The sequence below is a fragment of the Panthera leo genome, chromosome B4, assembly GCF_018350215.1.
Source record: "Panthera leo isolate Ple1 chromosome B4, P.leo_Ple1_pat1.1, whole genome shotgun sequence".
NCBI classification, from domain to species: domain Eukaryota; kingdom Metazoa; phylum Chordata; class Mammalia; order Carnivora; family Felidae; genus Panthera; species Panthera leo.
Genome location: NC_056685.1, coordinates 44,303,967 through 44,328,515, shown reverse-complemented (window position 1 = coordinate 44,328,515; position 24,549 = coordinate 44,303,967). Strand labels below are relative to the sequence as shown.

The 24,549-nt window shown below is 37.3% G+C and overlaps 1 protein-coding gene across 2 annotated transcripts; it reads left to right on the top strand.

The window, feature by feature from the left end:
* Nucleotides 1–195: 195 nt before the first annotated feature.
* Nucleotides 196–21,076, top strand: LOC122224242 (NKG2-A/NKG2-B type II integral membrane protein-like). 2 transcript variants are annotated; one of them, XM_042945804.1, is made up of 6 exons: nucleotides 196–631; nucleotides 938–1,015; nucleotides 1,470–1,523; nucleotides 2,048–2,199; nucleotides 17,384–17,487; nucleotides 21,002–21,076. In XM_042945804.1, exons 1-6 carry the CDS (start codon nucleotides 445–447, stop codon nucleotides 21,006–21,008), a joined length of 582 nt encoding a protein of 193 aa, XP_042801738.1. In that variant the 5' UTR covers nucleotides 196–444; the 3' UTR covers nucleotides 21,009–21,076. The 2 variants fall into 2 exon arrangements, with proteins under 2 accessions (XP_042801738.1, XP_042801737.1); XM_042945803.1 differs by lacking the exon at nucleotides 21,002–21,076 and adding an exon at nucleotides 17,722–18,137.
* The last annotated feature ends 3,473 nt before the right edge of the window (nucleotides 21,077–24,549 follow it).

Below are 24,549 nucleotides of genomic sequence, written 5' to 3'. Positions count from 1 at the left end.
TTTTAACCAATAACGGCTTAAACATTGTCAAAAAATGGTGCAACACTTTTGTTTTTAATACAGCATTTTAATTTTAACCTGGTTATTCTCATAGTGTTGAAATATGTCTGTGGAAACTGTCCTTACATTCATGAGGACATTATTATTCATGAATTCCTTTCTTCTTCACTAATTTAGTGCTTTACATGTTTTCCAATCAGTATTATTGTGCTATTATTGTAAATAAAAAAAACATTTATTCTATCATGAAACACTTATTTCAAGTTCTGTGGAAGTTAGTACCAGATTTTACATTATTCAACTGCAAATGAGTGGCATCCCTCACCCTGCACCCCACCCGGTGTCACTGTACTAGCAATGTCATCAGCACATGACACACACTCTTGATCAAGACCTTCAGGGCAGTTTCATCCACATTGTAGCTGACACTACTCAGCTGCAGACATGGACAACCAAGGCGTGACTTATGCGGAACTCCATCATGCTGAGGGCTCAAAAAGACAGCAAGTGAAACCTAAGGGCATGAAGAGTTCCATTTCAGTAACTGAGGAGGAGATAACCTATGCAGAATTGAATCTTCAAAATGCTTCTCGGGACCTTCAAGGGAATGGCAAGAATTCTCCCTGCAAAGGTAAAACATTTAATACAAGCAGGTATATCTGTTTTAGGATGTGAAAGTAGGGTGCAGGTGTGTGGGGAAAGAGTTTTCATTTGTGAGGACCAGAGCTGGAGGTTGGAATATGGTATTGTAATTGAATGCATTGGTATATTCTGAGAGAAGATTCCAATGATAGTGATGGGTTTGAGGTTCAGGTTATTTTATGTGATTCCCTGTGCATCGTCGGTTCTCTTGCTTGTATATCTCCTAAATGATTGTTTCCAGGCATCCTTTCTCAGTGTTTGCCTTTCTCTTCCTACTACTCACCTTCATGTCCAGAGAAGCTCATTGCCGGTATCTTGGGAATCCTCTGCCTCGTCTTGATGTCCACTGTGGTAACAATAGCTGTTATTCCCTGTAAGTACGTGTTTGAATGACTAAAAGGGAATATTTCACCTTACTGATTATTAGTTCCTCGACATATTGTGTAACACTTTGAATTTGTTATCTCATTTTAATGCATGTGTGCTCTAAGTGTGGAATGATCATTTAGAGGTTATCTAAAGTAGAAATAAGAGAATAAATACAGGGAGAATTAAACACATATTTGGATTTAATAACTCAAAGGCAAGTCATATAAGAGACTTTTTGGTGAAATATGCATTAATTCTTGAGATTGCTTAAACCAAATATTGTAAGAGATGGTGAGGTTTGGTTCTTTAAGCTTTTGAAGTATTTCCCCCCTCATGTTCATTATTTTATTAAATTTGTCTGGTAAAATAGCACACCCAATTTTAAACTAAGAAACTCAAATTACTATGATTTATTTCATTGAATATTATGTTTTTTGAGAATTGCTTTAATGTTCTAGCTACTGAAGGACCAGAGCAGAACAAAACATCCCTGGAAACAAGGATCCACAAAGGTACAACATCCGTTGCAAAGTTCTGATATTAGTTTCGTGTGTATTTTAACTCTATCTTCAACTAGGCAAAGAGGATAATAGATTCTTTTGGGAAAAGTGAATTAGGAAATCGCCTAATGAACTTTCAGAAATAATGATTATAGGAGAGTATTACTTCTCAGGCAACAACACTAAGAAATACTCATTTAAAATTACCGTACCCGTTGTTAACAATTGCCTCACATTCCCTCCTCCTATGACATGATAAAAGATAAATCATTCCATAAAGGTGGTTTTGTTCAGTGACTCTCAGGACATGTAGAAATGGACATTTTTGTGTTTGCTTTATATGGGCACATAAATTAGGGGATGAAAGCCTGACTCTTCTCTGAGTGTGTGTGTGTGTGTGTTTTGCTTTAATTTTACCAGCTTGTGAGGGTCTATGAATATGTTATGTATACATATGTGTATACATGTACAGTATGTAAATTTTCATTTTGTAATATTCAAAGCTCTTTGGATAATATCTCATAATCTCTCTCCAGCGTGTCTCTGTTGTCATTGTCCGAAAGAGTGGGTTACGTATTCCAACAATTGCTATTACATTAGCACTGAGGGAAAATCATGGAACGAGAGTTTGATGTCTTGTGCTTCTAAGAAATCTAACCTGCTCTACTATGATGATGAAGAGGACGAGGTAAGTTTTCAAGATGTTTCCAGATTCTATTAAAAGCTTGTGAGTTAATATTATGCTTGTAGAGTTCATCCATAGTTACATATGTATTTATAGTTTATTCATTTTAAAGTCTAATATTCCATGGTTTGACTCTATGACACATTATTTATATTTTTATACTTTTAATGTACATTTGATAATTTCTAGGTCTTACTTTTCATAGAAACCCGTGTTTCTAGAAACGCTCTTTTTCCTGAAATAGACTTTACATTTAATTTTACAACACATCAAGGAAACTAGGCATATGATTGTGCACATGATTACAAAATAGTTAGAATCACACAGTTACAAATTACATCATGAGACAGAAGTTTAGAGCCTTTTTCAGGCCTGCCCATTTTCATTTTATGAAATATCTCTGTTTATTTGGAGCATTATATCAATGGAATCATTCAATGTGCATTTTTATGTGTGTCTCCCTTCTCTCCCAGATGCTATCTGTAATGTGTCTATATAAACACATTTGTCTATAGTTTGTGAAATTTCACGCTGTCTTATATGAATATGACATTTTAAAAACCATTCTCAGAAATTTAGTTCCTTTTTAATATGTGGATATTATGAATAAAATTTTATGAAAATCCTTTTCTATGTCTTCCTCAACATATCATAATCATTTATTATATATACCTACAGATATATATAACTACATAACATATATATAACTACATAATATAATATATATAACTATGTAATATAAATGTGGTTTTCATAATAAAATAATGATGTATAAATGTAAAATGATTGTATTTATGTATAATTATACTACACTTCCATGTAAGCATTAGTAGGAAATTGCACAGTCATAGATATGTGTATATTTCACTATACTAAATTATCCCTGTATTTTTTCTATTTTATTGTGTAAAATACATTGTACCAAATAGGCCTTTGATCCAAAACTCTGCAGTCTCAGAAAAATGAATTAAAATTTCTGATGGGTAGAAACAGTACCATTTTCCTGGGTTGTAAATCTCAAGGCTATTCTCTTTTGTGAGAATGAGAAGTGTTGGGTTGTGTCTCTTGCCCATTTCTCCAGGATGGTGTCTTCTTTTCACTTCTTAGAAGTCTTTGTCATATTTAAGATATGATCTCTTTTTTGAGCTTTTAAGATGCAAATACCTGTATCTGCATTTTCACTCTCATACTGGAGTCTTTAATGATCAGAATTTTTATTTATTTATTTATTTATTTATTTATTTATTTATTTATTTATTTTAAATATAATTTATTGCCAAATTGGCTTACATACAATACCCAATGCTCATCCCAGCAAGTGCCCTCCTCAATGCCCACCACCCATTTTCCTCTATCCCCCACCCCACTATCCACCCTTAGTTTGTTCTCTGTATTTAAGAGTGTCTTGTGGGTTGCCTCCTTCCCTCTCTGTAACTATTTTTTTTCCTCTTCCCTTACACCACGGTCTATTCTTAAGTTTCTCAACATCCACATATGAGTGAAAACATGATATCTGTCCTTCTCTGACTGAATTATTTCACTCAGCATTGTACCTTAAGCCGTATAGTTTCTTTGGTCAATTTTTTTTCTTTTCTTTTTCCCCACCTCCTTCTTCATTTTCCTTTCTCTCTCTCTGGAATGAATAGAACTTTAATGTTACCATGGTCCTACTTAGCATTTTGTGTGTTACAATGATTATTACGGACCTATTTGAGGAGTTAGCGAAAGTTCATGAATATAATTTCCTCTATTATATTCCTGCATTTACCTTTTTCTTTATTTACTTATGTTTTAACTTTTAATTATGGTTTATCATCCAAATAGAATTTATTTTTTGTGATGCTATATTTCTGATGCTGAGATAAAAGTGAAGGTTATATTTTTCTACATCATTACCTCTGTGATGGAGCATCATTTATAGCAAAGTAGGTCTTTTCTTCATCAATAATTTTATATACATAAAGTTATATATGTATAAATATTCTCTAATCTCCTTTAGATAAATAATATAGATATTATATATCTTTATATAGAGAAGTATATATTCATAGATCACAGTCTATATAGTCCATCACAACCCACAGCAGTTTGAGTAAAATGTAGACATTTACTTGCCTTTATGACCCCTTACCATGTCCCAATTATACTCTAAGTGTTCTATTTCTCCACTTACTTTGAGAATCACATGGAATTTATAATTTTGCTTCAACTGATAATTTTGCTTCAAATATCAAACAATTTTGAAAACACAGGAGGTGAAGGAAAGTCCATTAACCTAGTAAGAATTTTATTCTTAGTTTTCTTCTCTCTTTCTTCCTTATGATCCAAAATGCCTTCTTTTACCATTTATTCCCTTTAGGAGTTCTTTCAGAGTGGGTCTGGTGGTGATACATTTTCTTAGTTTTCCTTTATCAGACAAAGTCTTGATTAGGATGCCTATTGATATTTTTGGTGGATAGTCAATGGTTTTTTATTAGAATCACGCAGTTAGTGTCTAAAACTTTTCTGTCTTTCTAGCATGCCTTTTATCTGTCATTTTGACCAGAGAGAAAAAATATTTTGTAGACTTGGGTGTGTACCTGTTGGTGTCTGTGGTTTGCTAGGCTCTCTGACACCAGTCTATGTGAGGTAGAGGGAAATTCCGGGAAGCTCACCTCCATGTCATTCCTTGGGTCTCCAGGGCTGGGATCTGTCAGCTTTCTCGTTATCTTTCTGACTCTATGTTGTCTTATGAATAATACCCAGGGATTGTAGCTGTATTGGTGGGAGGAATAGGGAAAAGTCTATCCAGTCTATCTTTCCAGAACAGAAAGTCTGGTCTGGGGTGGTTTTCATTTGAATGCTCCTAAGACTAATGGTGTTGAGCATCTTTTCCTGTACTCATTGGCCATGTCCACATGGTGTTTGGTGAAGTATCTAGAGAGATATTTTGGTAATATTTTTACTTTGTTTCATTGTATTTTGAGAACTCTTTACGTACCCTGGTGGCAAGCCTTTTATTAGATGTATGATTTGTACATGTTTCTTCACAAGTTTATGACTTTCTTTTCTCTTCAAAGAGCAGACATTATCTTGATGAACTACACTTCATCAAGTTCTTCTTTTATGGATTGTGTTCTTGGTATTTTGTGTAAAATATCTCTGCCCAACTGTAGGTCATGCTCTTTTTATAATACGTCTTGAAAGATTTTGTTTTTGGGGCACCTGGGTGGCTCAGTCTGTCAAGCGACTGACTTCAGCTCAGGTCACAATTTCGCGGTCCGTGAGTTCGAGCCCCGTGTCAGGCTCTGGGTTGATGGCTCAGAGCCTGGAGCCTGCTTCCGATTCTGTGTCTCCCTCTCTCTCTGCCCCTCCCCCGTTCATGCTCTGTCTCTGTCTCAAAAATAAATAAACGTTAAAAAATTTTTTTTTTCGAAAGATTTTGTTTTCAATTATGTGTGATCAATTTTGAGCATTTTAAATATGGTATAAAGTATGTAATTATTAATAGTATTTAATACTCCATTGTTTCCACAGCCTTTATTGAAAAGACTATACTATACCAATGAATGTGCATTTTTTGGAAATCTGCATTTCGTATTGTGTGGGTACAAATTTTGCACTTTCTCATGTGTTTAATTAATGTCCTTATGTTTTTTTTTTTATATTAGTTTCATAATTTAAATACCTTCCTGGGGGTGACTGGGTGGCTCAGTTATTTGGGCGTCTGATATTGGCTCAGGTCATGATCTCGCTGTTCATGGGTTGGAGCCCCACGTCAGGCTCTGTGCTGACTGTTAGAGCCTGGAGGTTGCATCGGATTCTGTCTCCCTCTCTCTGCTCCTCCCCCACTAACTCTCTCTTTCTCTCTCTCTCTCTCTCTCTGTCTGTCACACTCACACACAAATAAATAAAGCTTAATTTTTTTAAAAAAAGACCTTCCTTTTTATTTTAAATGTTTATGTATTTATTTTGAGACAGTGAGAATGCAAATGGGTGGGAGGGGCACGGGCTCAGCACAGAGCCTGCCTTGGGGCTCCATCTCAAGAACAATCCGATCATGACCTAGGCAGGAGCACAACTGACTGATCTACCCAGTTGGCTCCTAAATTGTCCTTTGTTAAACGGTAAGTTTATACAAGTTCATTTTCAGAGTTATCTTATCTATTCAGGATCTTCCTGGATGTTTCCTATTCATTTGTATCTTTCTAAAGTTTTTTTAAAATGTTTACATTTATTTATTTATTTTGTGTGAGAGGGAAGTGGACAGGAGAGGGACAGAGAGAGGGAAAGGAAGAGAGAGAAAATTCCAAGCAGGTTCCCACTGTCAACACAGAGCCCAATGCAGGGCTGCAACTCACAAATTGAGATCATGACCTGAGCCAAAATCAAGAGTTGGATGCTCAACCAATGGAACCACCCAGGTGCCCCTTTCTAAAGGCTTTTTAAAAATGAGAATAAATATTAGTTTTTTCAGGTGCCTTCTTCATCAGAGGAATCACATTTCAATATATTTGCATTTCTTCATAATATTCTCCTTTGATAGTTTTTATTGTGGTATAATGTACATACAGATGGATCACAGCTGTACATGCCAATAGACGGGCTGAGTTTTCAGTGTGACCATTGCATGGAATGAGAAAATGAATATTACCAGCATTGCAAAATGCCACTAACAAGTTCTTTTCTGCATTTTAAAGACGGTTTATATACATGGAATCATACGGTATGCATATTGTATTTTTGGCATTTTCAGGTGAAGGTAAACTTGTGTGATTCATCCCTATAGCTGCACCAGTTGTAAATTGTCCACATGTCTTTGTTGTTCTGTTGCCGGATTCTACTACAATGTATTCACCGATTCTATTGCTGACGTTCTTGGATATTTGGGTATTGATCCATTTGGGGCTTCTTTGATTTATTCTACTATACATCTTTTACAGTCAGGTTTTAGCTAAACGTATGTGTATCATTTCTTCCTTCTATAACCTTAAGTGGCCCTTCTCTTCTTGCTTCTTGAGAGGGAAGCAACTTAGACCATGCATTTATAATGTTCTTCCTTTGTAGTGTAATTGACAAAGGTCAAAATTGTCTCTACCCGACTTTAGTTTCATCCTAAAAGTTATGATGTATTCTCAGTTTATTATCAACCAATACAAGGTAATTTCTGTCATCCGGCACAAGATATTTTCAAAGATTTCATCTTTGAAAGGTAAATTTTGGGGCGCCTGGGTGGCTCAGTTGGTTGAGCGTCTGACTTCGACTCAGGTCACGATCTCACGGTCCGTGGGTCTGTGGGTTCGAGCCCCGCGTCGGGCTCTGGGCTGATGGCCCAGAGCCTGGGGCCTGCTTCCGATTCTGTGTCTCCCTCTCTCTCTGCCCCTCTCCCGTTCATGCTCTGTCTCTCTCTGTCTCAAAAATAAATAAAAAGTTAAAAAAAAATTTAAAAAAAAATAAAAAGAAAAAGAAGAAAGGTAAATTTCTCAGAAGTTTATCACTTTCCACGTGTTGGAAATTTCCTGGATTTCTTTCCATTGTTTCTTCTCATTGATTTCTTTGTCTTCAGAGAAAATACTTTGAATATTTCCATCCTCAAAATTTGTGACCCCTATCGATGACCTGGAACTCTTCCTATGTACGTCAGTTACGTCAAGCTAGTTCCTAGTATTTTGACAGTCTTCCTTAGTCTTCCTGATTTTGTGAATAGCTGGTCTTACTTACTGAAGGAAAAGGTTTCAGTCTTCAACTAAACTCATTGAGTTGTCTATTTATCTTTCTAATTCTGTCATTTCTATTCCATGTGTTTAAGGATTCTGTTGTTAGGTGAATAATGTATGTTTATAATTGTTTTATCTTCCTCATATTGACAGCCTTAACATTTTGAAATGTTTCTTTTAATTTCTACTAATATTTCTTGTTTTAACACTTACTTTGTCATTAGAATATTGGCTTTGTTATTGGCCGTTTCTGATTATTCCTTGTAGGGTCTATTTTTTTGGTATCCTTTTATTTTCTCCCAATTTTGCCTTTGAATCTACCATGTGTCCAACAGGGAGCATATAGATGGATGCTACTTTTTTATTCAGGACACTTTCTATTTTCTAATTGGAATATTTATTGAATTCACATGAATGCAATTACTGGGATAGTTGGATTTAAGTATACCATTCGCTATTGACTCTATATTTATGTCTTGTTTTCTTTTTCCATTTTACCTGATATTGTTTGTATTAAACATATATTAGTGTTCCATTTTAATTCCTCTATTGATGTCTTAGCTATATTCTTAAGCTTTTTCCTTAGTAGGAGTGGTAGGTATTACAAATCTTTTGCTTGTTTTTATGGAGATGAAATTGACGTCTAACCTTGTATCCATTTAAGGTCTACAATGTGTTCCTTTGATAAGTTTATGTATTGCCATATGACTACTGTGGCCATGTTAGGTAACACCTTTGTCATGTCACATGTTTATCATTCTTTGTGTGTGTTGAGGACAGCTAAGAATTAGTCTCAGCAACTTCAAAGTTTATAAAACAGTAATGTTGTCTGTAATCACTACATTGTATATTAGACCTCCAGCAATTGTTATCTGCTAGTTATAATTTTGTATTCTTTAAGAAACTTTTTTAATGTTTATTTTTTGAGAAAGAGAGACAGACAGACAGACATGAGCGCCTGAGGGTCAGAGAGAGAGACACACACACACAGAATGTGAAGAAAGCTCCAGGGTCTGAGCGGTCAGCACAGAACCCGACATGAGACTCAAACTCAGAAACCGTGAGATCATGACCTGAGCCAAAGTTGGGTGCTTAATTGACTAAGCCACCCAGGAGCCCCGTTAATTTGTATTCTTAAATATCTTCTGAAACCCCCCAACCCACAACTCCTGATAAACACATTCTACTCTTTGTTTTTACCAGTTCAGTTTTTCAGATTTCATATGTAAGGCAGTACAATATTTGTCTCTCTCTGTCTGAGTTTTGTCACTCAACATAATGCCTTCAAGTCCCTTCCATTTGCCCACAAATGGCAAGATTTTCTTCTGTTACCTGCTTAAATAATATTTCAGTGTTTGTGTGTGTATGTGTGTGTATATGGGTATGTACGTGTATATATATCACACTTTCTTTAATTATATGTCAGTTGGCAGATACTTAGGTTCCTTTCATTTCTCGGCTGTTGGGAATAATGTCGCAATGAGCATGGGTGTGCAGATAGACCTTTGAGGAACTGATCAGTGCCTTTATTTATTTTGAAAAATGTTTAATGTTTATTTATTTTTGAGAGGAGGGAGAGGGTCAGAGAGACAGGGAGACACAGAATCCAAAGCACATTCCAGGCTTGGAGCTTCAGCACAGAGCCCAGTAGGGGACTTGAACCCACAAACAAGATTATGACCAAAGCCAAAGTTGAACACTCAACCTAAGGAGCCCCCCAGGTGCCCCACTGATCAGTTCCTTTAAATACGTATGTAAAAGTGACATTACTGAAAAACTGCCATACTATTTTCCTTTGTGGCAGCACCAGTTTACATTTCCCCCAAAGGATTTCATTTTCTTCACATCCTCACCACATTAATTCTCTCTTATCTTTTGGAAAGAGCCTCTTACAGGTGTGAGGTGATATCTCATTGTGGTTTCGATTTGTACTACCCTGATCAGTGATTTGGAGCACCTTTCATGTACCTATTGGCCATTTGCATGTCTTCAGAAAAATGTATACTGAGGCCCTTGGCCCATTTTTATATTAGATTTCTTTCTTTGCTTTTATTTCATTGTTTGTGTTCTTTATATACATGTGATATTAGCCCCTTATCTGATATTGGATTCCAGATATTTTCTTCTCTTCTGTCCATGATCTCTCAATTATTTGATTCTTTCCTTTGCTGGGCAGAAGGTCTTTCATTTAAAGCAGTCCTGTTTTTTTATTTTAGTTTTTGTTGCCTGTGATTTTGAGGGCTTATCCCTGAGTTCATTACCTAACCATTACCTAAGTCAAGGATCTTTTCCCTTTTGTCTCTCCCAGTGATTTTATATTTTTATATTTTTTATGTGACCAATTTTTGCCTCTTAGTTTCAGCTTAATGAATTCTCTTTAACATTTGCATAGGGCAGGTCTAATTTCTTCTGACACCTGACTTTAACCACCACAGGCTTCATCTTGCTGCTTTCCCCTGACTGCAATATGGGGCAAGTGTCGATACATTGACACACCGCCCTCTAGGATGCTGGGAAAGTCTTTATCTTTTCTTCATTTCTAAATGACAGATTTGCTGAGTAACGTATTCTTGGTTGACTGTTTCTTTCCCTTTGACCACTTTCAAAATGTCATCCCGCTTTCTTCTGTCATTCTATGGGAAGAAGATCTTGTGAGGTGTTCCTTTTTGGTGTCTGGCATGGCATGCTGACCTCAGAGCCCTCAAAGCACTTTTGAAGCTGTTGCCCAAGAGCAGGCACACATGGAACTACCATAGCAACTGGGTCTTGGTACATAAGTTCACTTGTTGTGGCTGTGGCACTAGGGAGGTGACATGTGTAGATATTCCATGGCAACTATACCTGGGTCTCAGGGGCTCACTGTTGTAACTCTGACTGGCACAGGAATATAGCAGTCACACAGACCCTGGATGACAAGGTACAGTGGTGGCTTGGAGCCAGTGGTCAGCGTGTGGTAGCAACATATAGTGGGGAGGGTGAGTCAAAGGTTCAAGTCTGTCCCAAGTGGCAGTCACTAGAGAGCAGCAGAATGATCCATTCGTGGTTTGTTAAAGCCATGTATCAGGACCCAAGGATCTGGACACAGACCTCTAGCCACATGGCCTCGAATGACAGCTTAAGTGGTCATGTGGAAACTGAAAGTGTCTTGGGATGCAGCAGTATAGTAGCAGCAATGAAGCATCAGAGCCCTACAGTGGGACCGAAGAGATGGGGCTCAAGGCAGTGGTGACTTGGCCTACCAATGATGGGTCAGAGCCTTGAGCCATCATAGGCGGAGAAAAGTCTTCGGGTGTTAGCTATGGCAGTTCAGAGTCAAGGCCTGGGAGGTATTGGGGTTCCGAATAGCAGGAGCATCTTTTACAATGAAGACACAGGGTCATAAAATGGAACATGGTGAGTGGGGCTCAGGGCAGCAACATATGCACCACTAGTTGCACCTAAGGCACATATTAAGACGTTGGGGTCAGGAAACAGCCCCAGTAGTGTGAGACAAAGCCCCAACTAGGACAGGAGTGGGCAAAAATCAGAGGCAGCTCTAGTCTCCTACAGATGAGGAGCTATGGCAACCAATCCCTAAGAGAAGAGCCCCTCAAGGCAACCCTCACTGTTGCAACAGCTCCAGCCTCTGAGAATAGGTGTAGAGGGGGCACTCTGGGCTGGTGCATGAAGTGGGATCAGCATTGGTGAGGCACCTCTGCTGCAAAAGCTGAACGCATGCACATAGTTGAAGCTTGCTGGGTTCTCCTGCTCCCCTCTTCTCCATGAGGTGACTTCCCCTGAGGGGATTCCTCCAGGAGCCAAGTGGCTCTCAGCTGGAGGGTTGGGTGAGGCAGGCCAAATGCTTCCTTTACTTTCCACGGGACCATCCTGGATTTTTGATCAGCACCTGATTTTTGCGACTTCTTTGTTGTCTAGAGCTTTCCCTGAGCCGTGTTTAGCTTGAAGTTGTTGGTTTATTGTTCCAATTGATTTTGTGGGCAGATGAGCATTATGGCCTCCTCGGTCTCCTTCTTGCTGATGGCCCTCTTTATACGTGTATCATTAACTGATTGTCATCTACGTCACATTAATCCTGACTAATTTCCAATAAAATATATTAAATTAGCACTAACATAGCTCCGTTCCCACCACGTGTTACGGGTATGCTTCAACTTTCCAGAAAGTTTCATGACTTCACTTTGCTTTTGTGAAAGAACTACATTAGTACCAGTTTTTGCTGAAGAGGAGAAATCTGAAGGGGACTTTTGTTTTTAGGAGAAAAGGTGAAAAGTGGAAATTGTGCTCAGTACTGGTTTTACTCTTAGTGTCAGCTCACACCCCAAGCAGCAAGATTCGTCCTGTCAAGTTCATTTCTCAGAAACTATATACTCTGGATATCAGTATCAAGCAGAAGTTTGAACTGTATTTTTGAGTGTCTGTGCTTCATCTCAATTTATTTTGTGCATCCACTCACAAGGTGTGTTTTGAGGTGTCGAAAAGCCTAAGGAGGGTATCTTTTGTGATTTGGGTTTTTGGGCGCTGGTTATTTTTTGCATCAGGGAAAGCTCAACAATCTTCCCATGTGAATTAACGATACTTGCTTTTTCAATTTATACCACCTGGGCTTAGGAAAGGTTTCATAAGGAACAATCTACTTTCAGAGAGAACGAGAAACATGGACTTCTACCAGTGCTGTCCAGAAGAAAGCTAGTCCTGGTTTCTGAACACAAATGGTGCACATCTTTACCTTCTCTGCTTTCATGATTTCATATTGGGTCCCTGAAATGAAGCATTTGTGGAGACTGTACCACAAAAAGGAACAAATGCTAAAAACTATAAGGTTTATGCTATAGATCCCACCATACAGTGACTGCTATAATTATGGCCTCAAATATCTTATCTTTTAAAGCTACTCAGAAAGGAAAATACACACAGAGATTGTAAATTTTACCGACATATTTATCATTCCTGCTGATCTCTATTCTTTCTTGTGGATATGCATTACCATCTAGCATCATTTACTTGCAGCTTGAAAGACATTGTTGAAAAGCAGGTGTCCTAAGTAGAAACCCTGTTTGGTTTTGTGTTTGATGTGGGGTCTTTATGCATCTTCTTCTGTGAAAGTCTGTTTTGCTGAATTTATAATTCTTGTTTGACAGGTGGTGTTTTTTGTTTTTCATGTGTGTGCAGGCATGGGTTTGCTTCGTTGTTTTTTTTTTTCAGTATTTTTCTGGTGAAAACTCCTCTTTTAATCACATTCCTATTTTCCTAAATATAATGAGTTGTTTTTCCCTTGCTTTTTGTCAAGATCACTTCTTTCTGTTTGTTTGCCTTTCATTTTATTTTTCAGCTTTTGCAAAATAAAACCCCACATAACGTAAAATCTACCGCATTACCCATGTTCAAGAAATCGACTACTTTCTTAGAGCGGTTTTAGGTTCATAGCAAAACTCAGACATAGCACAGATATATGCTGTATTCCCCTACTATCTATGTGTCAGTGCACAAGCAGTTCATGGACTCTCTCATTTCCAAAAGCCCTCAGTGGGGTGGTTCTAGGTTTACTCTTGATGCTGTGCATTTTAGGAGTTTGGAGAAGTATAGAATGACACGTATCAACCATTATGGAGTTATACAGAAGCGTTTCACTTCCTTCAAAATCCTCTGTGCTCCCCCTATTCATCCTTCCTTCCCCCTAAACCTTGTCAACCACTGATCTATTTACTGTGTGTATAATTTTGCTTTTTCAAAATTGTCATATAGTGGGAATCTTACACTATCTCGCATCTTACACTTGCCTTTAACTAGATGATGCACCTTACCAATTTAAGCACACAGGTTAGGAGTGCTATCACATTGTTGCCCAAAAGTTATCTAGAACTTTCTGCTTGTAAAACTGGAACTCAACTCACTGAACAATAATTCCTGTTTTCCTCTTTCCCCTCAACCCTGAGCAATCACTATTCTACTTGCTCTATCACTTTAACTACTTTGGATACTTCATATAAGTGGAATCATACAGTTTTATTTTTACTTTGTATGTATGACTGGCTTATTTCACTTAGCATAATGTCCTGGAGTTTCATCCATATTGTAGTAGGTGGTAGGATTTCCTTCCTTTTTCTGGCTGAATAATATTACAGTGTTGTGTGTATACTACGCTTTCTTTCTCCATTCATCCATCAGTGGACATTTGGGCTGCTTCTATCACATGGCTGTTATGAGTAATGCTGCACTGAGCATGGGTGTGCACCTATCATCGAGATCTTGCTTTCAATTCTTTTAGTTTCCTCCATGTGGGATTGCTGATCCATGTGGTAATTGCATTTTTAATTTCTTAAAGAAGCTCCATACACTTCTTCATAACGGTTGACCGATTTACATTCCCAACAACAGTGTGTGAGTCTCCTCCTTTTCAACCTCCACACTGAAACATTTTTTAAAAATATGTATTTATTTATTTTGAGAGAGGGAGAGAGAGAGAGAGAGAGGAGAGCAAGCACGGGAGGTGTGGATGGAGGGAGGGAGGGAGAGAGCAACTGAAGCCAGCTTTGCGCCATCAACATAGAGCCCAATGTGGGGCTCAAATCCAAAAACTGTGAGACAATGACGTGAGCCAAAACCACAAGTCAGATGGTAACCAGCTGAGCCACCCAGTCGTCCCGACACATTTTTTTTTATAGCATCCATCCTAATGAGTATAAGGAGACAACTCATGGTGATTTGATTTGCATTTCTTTGATCATTAGCGATATTGAGCATCTTTGCATATGATTTTTCACCATTTGTATGTTTCCTTGGAAATATGCCTATTTAATTTCTTTTCCCAATTTTCTTTGTGTTTCGGTGTTTGTTGTTGTCGTTAGTGACTTGTAGATTCCTTATATATTTTAGATATGATTCCCTTGTTTGATATATGATTTGCAAGTGTTTTTTCCACTCTGTCTTTTCATTGTTGATCATTCCCTTTAATGCACAGTAATGTTTTAGGTTGATATCGCCCATTTGTCTACAATGGACTTTTCCTTTGTGCTCTGTGGTTTTGGTGCCATAGCCAAGAAATCTTTGCCAAATACAATGTTGCTTATATTCCCCCATTTTTTCTCTGAGGAACTTTATAGGTTTACAACTTATATTTATGTCTTTAGTCCATTTTGCGTTAATTTTAGTGTGTGGTGTAAATATAAACATCCAGCTTCATTCTTCTGCATGTGGGTAGTCAGTTTCCAAACACCCTTTTTGAATGATGCTGTCTTTCGCTACTGAATGGTCCTGGTACCTTTATCAAAACTGATTAGACTGATCATACATGGTTTGTGTCTGGATATTTTTAAGGGATTTTTTCCATGGGGGGTTTAGGGTCTGTCTCTTTCTGTTCCTTCATCTTGCTGCTTGTATCCCGTTCCAGTCGGAACTAGTGTGCAGGGCAGAGGTATGGATTCTGTGGTAGATAATGTGGCGTAAGGCTGATGGAGGTGGAAGACGTGTCACCCATCCCTGATTTTCACACTGACTTAAGTGACTTCACAATCCACTCTCTTCCCTCAAGTGTATTTCTTTGTCTGTATTTGCCAGTGTTCTTTGGTCATTTCATTATGATGTCATGAGACATGGATTCGTACATGTTCATTCTGTTGGCAGTTTGCTAAGTTTCTGGTGTCTATAAATATTTTAAATGATATTAGTAAGGTGTTCATTCGTTGCACTTTATGATTGTTGTCCTGTTTTTTTCTGCCTCTGCTGTTCTCATATACTACTTAGACCTATGCTGGCTTTCATGATACTGTTTTGAAAGTCTCTGAATTGTGTAAATTCTTCTCTTTTTTCTGTCTCATCCAAAAATATAAATAAATTTTGTTACTCCTCCAATTTCATCAGTTCTTTTCTATCGCATCCCAGATCTTCTGTAGAGGAAATTTAGTGAATTTTCCATTTCAGGTATGTATTTGTTCACTCAGATTCTCTGTGGTTTCTTCATATAGTTTTATTTTTCTATTGATCTTTCCTACTTGCTATATTTCTGCCATCACATGTTCATGTAATTATTTCAACTAAGTTTTCTGTGTAGTTTACATATATTTATAAATATGACTTTTAAATGCTTTTTTTGTAGTATGTACAATAAATATGACTTTTAAATACTTTTTTTTGTAATATGTACAACAACTTATCCCAGTAGAAGTTTCTATTGACCTATGCTTTCCCTTTGTTGGAAGACATTTTGCAATTTCTCATCATATTTTTTAACTTTTAGATAGACACTTTTTAAAATATCATTTAGGAAACATGCATTATTTAATTTTTCCTAGATTTATTATTTTTAATTTTTTTCTTATGTTTTATTTATTTTTGAGACAGAGTGTGTGTGTGTGTGTGTGTGTGTGAGCAGGGGAAGGACAGAGAGAGAGGGAGACACAGAATCTGAAACAGGCTCCAGGCTCTCAGCTGTCAGCACAGAGCCCCACGCGGGGCTTAAACTCACCACCTGGGAGATCATGACCCGAGCCGAAGCTGGACGCTTCACCGACGAGCCACCCAAGCACCCCTAGATTTACTAGTTTTTTGTGTGCAAAAACTTTATGGCAGAATCTTCTCCACTAAAGTCTCCTGCTGATAGTTTTGTTCAATTTTTCCCAATTCTTATTGCTTACTTTATGACCATGTGACTTTGTAGCTTTGAAGTCAATTACTAGGTTGTTTTTTAGAAAGGATGTGTTCAAACACTGCAGGTCAGTAGGCTTCCACCTTCCACAATGTGAGGTCTGCACCTGTGTGTCTGAGTGTGGGAGGGGACTGTTCATAACTTTACTATCAATTCTCTGACCTCCTGTGCTCTTACGTTCTCCTGGGTTCCTCTTAGTCTCCTCTCCATCTGCGCATATTTTCTCCATCAGCTAAGAGTGTTAGAGAGCCAATGTCAACTCTTCGTTATATTCTCACATCCAGTGTCTCTCCATTATATTTATGGGGCTCACAGTGCTTGACACAAACACCGCAAGCTCTGACCAGGACAAGAATGGGTTTTCTTCATCATTACCGAGCAAAATCAGCACTTGGAGCTGAAACATCAATGGGTACCTGTCCCCGTCCCCAGTGCTGATCAGGTCTCCCAGCACCATTGCTCTTTGCAGCTTCTCCCAGTTGTAACAGCTGCAGTCTTCTTATCACTGAGCCAGGGGTGGGCAGGTGGGGAGGCACGGGAGCATCCTAAGCGAGAAGGTGACAAATGTGCTTCTGACTTGAATCTCCAGGATTTTTTCCAACGTACATATTTCATAGGTTATTAACCTGTGATCCGTTTTCTAAACTCTGAAATTGTTTTCACGGTCAGTTTGTCCTCTTCACTTAGTCCTACTAAGATAATTTTATACTTTAGTGTCCAGTGCATAACATTATATTATGATTTGAAAGCTTCTATAAAGGAAGAAAAGATGAACTTTTATTTGTTTTTACAGAATCAATTGAGTATAAGAGCTTGTATTTGACTTCTAATGAAATTTATTTTCTCATAGTTTTTGTCGAAATTACACTCTTATACTATATGGATTAGAGGCTCCCAGAGAAGCCATCATAGTTCATCTGTGCAGCCAAAAGCCTTAACATTTTCTTCCAAAGTGTAAGTTTCTTGACAACTTTGTATTTTATGCCTTACAAGGATTAATCTTTGAAAGAAACAGAGCAATATGTGTAGAATAAGATAAACAGAGTTGTTGATGTTTTTCCATAGAAGAATAGTATGGGAAATATTCGGATTGAGATATAGAACTATTAGTCAAGTTAATGGTTTATTCAACAAAATACCCCGGTATATATTGTTAAGATTAATGAGGTATAATTCTTTTTATTTCAGGTTGTCAGTATCTTCAGAGAGTGACAAGAAATGTCCATATTTCTCTTTTTATTTTAAAACATTTGGTTTTGCACGCTGCTTTGGAATAAGACTGTATGTTTGTAAGCACCAGGCATTTTAGTTGCTTCATTTTGGCATAATGCTATTTCATCATTTATAAAGAATACATCTCTCATTACTTCAAAAACCATCCAATCATTTTCTCTGCAAATTTTTAAGAGATGGTTTTTAGTGTAATTTTAGGTTCACAACAAGATTAAGAGGAAGGTACAGAGATTTCCTATATTGTCCCTGTCTGCACACATCCATGGACTCTCCCATTTTCACCATCACTCACTAGAAGGTTTCATTTCTTATCAAGGATGAGTCTTAATTGGGGCGCCTGGGTGGCACAGTCGGTTAAGCGTCCAACTTCGTCTCAGGTCATGATCTCACGGTTTGTGGGTTTGAGCCCCGTGTTAGGTTCTGTGCTGACAGCTCGGAACCTGGAGCCTGCTGCAGATTCTGTGTCTCCCTCTCTCTGCCCCCTCCCCCAATCAGGCTCTGTCTCTGTCTTTATCTCTCCAAAATAAATAAACATAAAAAAATTTTAAAGAATGAATCCACATCAATGCATATATATCACCCAAAGGCCAAAGTGTACCTGAGACTTCACCATTGGTGTCACAGAACTGTTTCTCCAATTTAATTATATTAATGTAAAAAAATATACTCAGGTATATGTTACTCATTTCTTAAGCTTTTGCTATTTAGTAAAACAAATTATATATAAGTTACAAATCATAATATTATTGTAAAATTCTGAATGAAGTGAGTAATTCCACTTACATTTCCAACTTAATTGATTTCTCCTAGCCCTTAAAAGGCCTCAAATGAGGATTGAGCAACCCAGGGTGACAAAGGTATGAGTCAGAATTAAGGCAGGAGACAGAAACAAGGGGAAGTTGAGGTAAACAATTACTATCTGCTTGGAAGGGAAAGTTTACAAAGAGGAAAGCCTACTAAAATAAAGAAAATTACAAATAATATCATAGAATTAAAGGACGGATCACTGAAGCCAGGTCTACTCTCTTAAGATGGGATTCAGATGCCATTGAAGACGATGTGGCTACACACAGCTTCACGGCTGACATGCTCACTGAAATGGCCTGGGACGGAGCAGCTCCACACTCCACGGGCTGAACCTGGTGAGGAAGGATCTCAGGCTGTGACTGGCAAACAGGAGCAACTCCCTGTTAGAGCATCAGGAGAAAAGACCAGAAGAAAGGAAACTGACAGATTGGCTATAAGAACTTGCTGGAGGACGAATACACAGGACTTCTTGCAAGCATGCACCTCGCAACAAAGCCATAGTGGCCAAAGGAGAGAAAATATCATGAAACCAGGAAGAAGAGCCCTTTCTGCTGCACTGTCTCTCCATTGTCTCTTACCGACAAAAGTCAATTTCATGTGAGATGACCAGAGAGAAAATGGATAGGATCTTACACCGTTGTCTGAGAACAGGGCACTGAGGGTGGATTTGGAGCTGAGCATACTAAATGAATGGCCCCTTGGGATTATCATAGAACAACCACAGAGTTGGTGTATAGGAGCCATTCAGATCGGCCCCACTTCCTCCGAGAATGGAACCAAAGTGTACTCTCCCAATCTGTCTTGCTGCCACACGATCAAAGGTTACACTCATTTCAAGGTAGAGATTGGTTTTTAATTGGATAATAACCAGTGTCTTATATGTTGTTTTCCTTACCTGGGTTCAGATATTTTGGAAGAGATTTAGTTTTTTTAATGTTTTTATGCACACACTTCTGTCAGTCTTTACAACAATGCAAAAAATAAAATGCTAAATGGAGAAAACAAAAAATTAAAATCGACAGATATTTTCATGGGTCCAACAGCTAGTTATTGCCAGGATTCAAGATAACCTTAAGTAATTTGATAATGACTCAGAGATATTTCCAGCCCAAATCAATTATAAGAAGGAGAGAGTTTAAACTCGATTATTATTTGCAAAAGAAATTCATATTTCATATATACTTTTGTTTGTGGAGATAGACATATTCTTTATTTTCTCTGTACATAATCCTTATGTTCTTCTAGAAAAATTATATGAACATTCAAAATGAATTGAATAATTGTTAATGGTAGCTGTAACTAATTACTAAAGTCATGTTTCATACAACCCAAGATTACAATGACATTGAAAATTAAGCATTTATTTTTCTTTCACCTGTTTGTGGTTGGGCTATGATAGGGTTGATTGAGGCTGGGCGTGCATGCACTTGACTGCAGACTACGTACAGATTCAGCTCAGATCTCTTTATAGATTTCATTCTTAGAGGACCAGGCTACATGGTATACGATCTTTTATACCAGAGGTAACAGCTAGCAGAAATGGGTTTCTTATTGCCCGGTCTCTGAATTCATAAGATATCACATTCCCACTCACATTATATTGTGAAAACAAGTGATCACATCCTTACATTATATTGTGAAAACAAATCACATGGGCCAAATTCTCATGGTTGTCTGTAGAGTATACTCTTTTCAAAGTGGTCAGAGGGAAGAAATGTAGATTCACTGAAAATAACCTAATCTAACATTGTAGCCATAGGGATTTTTTATTATTACATTTCATGAGATAGATAAGCTTGTAACAGAAAATTACTGGGAAATAGATTTAAAATTTAGTACTCTCTTCCCTTCCCATCTGGATTTTTGGCTGCCGTGCCCAAAATCCTTGTAAAGCAGTTTTGGACAGTGCCAAACATGGGGGTATAGATGCTTTCACCATGGTCCTTGATCAAATAAGGTATAAGCAGAATGAAATACAGTCTAAGGACATTGGCAGTGAAACAGGTCACTTTATGTAATTTCTAACTGCACACTCTTAGCCCTGGGGCTCAGTTACAGAACTGCTCTGGCTCAGGTTCCTCTGAAGGAAAAATATGATAAAAAGAGGATCTTATTCATAGTTACTTGAAGATTATTTGAACAGTACTTCTTGGCCCATAAGTATTCCCTATCTCTCAGGTATTTTGGCTTAAGATCTTGATGCTTTTGTGCCATCACCTGTGTTGTGATAATCTGAATAACACTTTCATAGGCTGTTCTGAGGAACAAATAATAATAAATAATATAATGCCTACAGATCCTTAAAATAAAGCCCAAGCACATGAAGGTCTTGCTGTCTGTGAGCTCTTCATATTTTGCTTTTCCCAATGTTCAATAAAGGCCATTTTCCAATAAAACTAAAGCTCTATAATTGTCTTCTTCTTTCCAGCCAGTGAAAGAGCCAGGCATCAGAAATGTAATTTGACAACGATTTTGATCACATGCATTAAAGAAATTTGCACTTAAAAAAGGTGAGAAATTCAATACGCATCATGTATGTGCACTAGAGTAATTTTTTTCTGTATATGTGTTTCCTGTTTTGAAATCAAGTTGCAATTACTGTTGTTTCCTTTATTGGTCAAGAACCCCAGTCTCCTCACAAAGTGTGTTATCTGGGCATATGCAAAGACTGTCTCTTTTGGAATTGAAGAATTTGAAAGGGATTGTTAAACTGTGACATGCTAACCTGTTTGATTCCTAGATTCGGGGATCCTTCAGTGTCCAAGGGGAAGAAGGGACCGAAATGTCCTTTCCCTTCCAATGTTGGAGTATCCCATCCACACCTATGTATCTATTAGCACTAAGAATGGAGATATTTAAGAGATGCTGCTAAATACATTCTAATGTAGAACACCTCCCATTTTCTTCCAAAGCATGTTTAACATGTCTAAATACATACAAAAAACAGTGCCTAAATTATTACCTGTACCCATAAGAAACCATGGGAATTATTCTTGAGCTTGGGTTAGGGGATCTACAAAAACCACTGGCGATATATAAGTATGGAACATTATTAGGGAGCTGCTAATCAAGAATAGATTGAGAATAGAAAGAGTCACAGAGAAGTCAGGGATATAAAGATCAAATTGGTAATTTTCTCTGTGTCTACCTTTGGGAGAATATCCATAGGTATCGAACATAATGGACTTGTTATTTTGGATGCCAGAATTAAATTACCCATTTAGTAGTAAATTCAGAGGAAGATGGTGCCCTTTTAAAAGTGACTTTTGTTGGAACAGAGCAGAAAATGTATTCTTTGTAGGCAGCCATTGCCAAGGAGAATGCAGGAAGGACTGAGCTGTGTATCCCTAATCTCTTGCACCAAAGGTACTAATCTGAAAATTCTGTTTTCTGGCAATTAATGCATGTAGTTGGAGATAAAACTAGAGGGGCACCTGGGTGGCTCAGTCGGTTTAGTGTCTGACACTTGATTTTGGCTCAGTTCACTATCTCATGGATCATGATATCGAGTAGCTCGTCAGGCTCTGCGCTGACAGCACAGGGCCTGCTTGGGATTCTCTCTCTCTTCCTTTCTCTCTCTCCCTCTCCCTCTGCCTCTCCCCGCTCCAGCATAAATATATTCATTTTCAAAAATAATCCTTGATAACAAATTCACTTTGCCATCATATTTCAAACATATTTTCACTTTTTTTGACTTCCAATTCATTCATCTCTCTTAGGTCACTTGGTTTGCCATTATTAGAAACAGTTAAATATATACCTTTATATCATAAAAAGTAAATTCTAACTACCCATATTGTTTTGAGTAATTTTGAGTGTGTTGTCTTTTATACTGCTAGGCATAGACCTTCATTAGTGTTAAATGCCAAAAATGGGTACCCACATTGCTACATGCAACAAAGAACATTATCAATTATGTAATGAAAAGCATAAATGTGTACAAATACAGGAATAATAGATATAAGACATTCAACTTCAGAAGACATTAGTGAATTTTACATTATTTGGCATCATTAATGAATGTTTTGTTCGAATCCTACCTATACATAGAAAGAAACAGTGAAGCAAAATGAGGAGATAGAAGACTATGTTCCAAATGCCAGAATAAGATAAAATCTCAGAAAAAGATTGAAATAACATGGAGATAAGCAACGTACCTGATAACCAGTTCAAAGGAAGGATCATAAACATGTTCACCAAACCCAAGAAAAGGGTAGATGAACACAGTGAGAACTTCAACAAAGAAATGGAAAATAGAAAAAAGAACCAATCAGACTTGAAGAGTACAATGATGGAAGTTTAAAAATACACTAGAATGAATCTATAACAGATTAGGTGATGCAGAAAGGATCATCTACCTGGAAGACAAGGTAGTAGAAATCATGCAAACAGAACAACAACAAAGAATTAATTATATTTTATTTTATTTTTATTTACTTCTATTGTTTAGAGAGAAAAAGAATGCATGAATAGGCAGAGGGACAGGTCAGAGAGAAAGAGAGAGAGAGAGAGAAAGAGGAAGAGAATCTGAAGCAGGTTACACACTCAGTGCAGAGCCAGATGTGGGGCTCGATCCCTTGACACTGGGATCTAGACCTGAGCTCACATCACGAGTTAGAGTCTCAACTGACTGAGCTACCCCAGTGCCTCAATTCTACAAAACTTTTAAAGTGAGTTAATACATCTTCATCTTAAATTAGTCAAAACTGATGACAGTGAAAAGTTTCCAAATCCATTCCATATGGACAGCATTACCCTGAAATCAAAACCAAACAAGGACACAACACACACACACACACACACACACACATGCACACACACACCACATTATGCGCCAATATCCCTGATCAACATGCAACAATCCTCACCCAAATATTAACAAACTGAATTCCACAATACAAGAAAAGGATCTTACACCATGATTACGTGGGTTTATTCCACTTATGCAAGGATGGTTCAAGACCTGCAAACCCATCAACTTGACACACCACATTAACTGACTGAAAATCAAACTCATATGATAATCTCAATAGATGCAGAGAAAGCACTTGACAAAATTCAACATTCATTTATAATAAATACTTCACAGAATGTGTGTGGGGAAGGAATGTCCCACCATATAATAAAGTTCATATCTTACAAACCTACAACTAACATCATTTGCAACAGTGAAAAGCCAAAAGCTTTTCCTTTCACATCAGGATCAAGATGAGAAAGTCCACTCTTACAGCATTTATTCAACTTTTATTCGATACTGGAGGTCCTAGACACAGAAAGCAGAGAAGAATAAATAAAAGACACCCATGCTGAAAAAGAAAGTACTAAGCAGTCACTATTTGCAGATGACATAACTCTCTAGAAAAAAAAATATACTAAGACACTACACCAAAGAAACATATTAGAACTAATAAATGAAATCAGTTAAATTGCAGGATACAAAATAAAGAGAAATCTGTTGCACTTCTATACAGTAGTAACAAACTATGAGAAAGTGAAATTAAAACAATCGCATTTATAATTGCATTTATAAGAATCAATTACCAAAGAACATTTTAACCAAGGAGGTGAAATTCTTACACGCTGAAAGTTTAAGCTATTGTTAGAAGAAATTTGAGGATGACACAAAGAAATAACTAAGAAGATATATACTGTGCTTATGGAATGGAAGATATGATATTGTGAAAATATCCATATTATGCAAAATGATGTATAGATTCAATGTAATCATTATGAAAATACTAATAGCATTTTTATAGAACGAGAATAAATACCTCAAAGTTTGTATGGAACCACAAGAAACTCTGAATACCCAAAGCAATCATCATAAAGAGGAACAAAACTGGAAGAAACATATTTCAAAATCTACTACAAAGCTCTAGCGATCCAAGCAGTATGGGACAACAATAGACACATAGATCAAAGGAATGGAGTAAAAAGCCCAGAAATAAATCTGTGTCTATGTGATCAATTAAATGT

Excerpts from the sequence above, each read along its gene's own strand:
- LOC122224242 (XM_042945803.1), top strand. The coding sequence starts at position 445 with ATGGACAACCAAGGCGTGACTTATGCGGAACTCCATCATGCTGAGGGC. Across the intron at positions 632-937 it reads CAAGAATTCTCCCTGCAAAG|AGAAGCTCATTGCCGGTATC; the intron begins GTAAAACATTTA and ends CTTCATGTCCAG. Across the intron at positions 1,016-1,469 it reads AACAATAGCTGTTATTCCCT|CTACTGAAGGACCAGAGCAG; the intron begins GTAAGTACGTGT and ends TTAATGTTCTAG.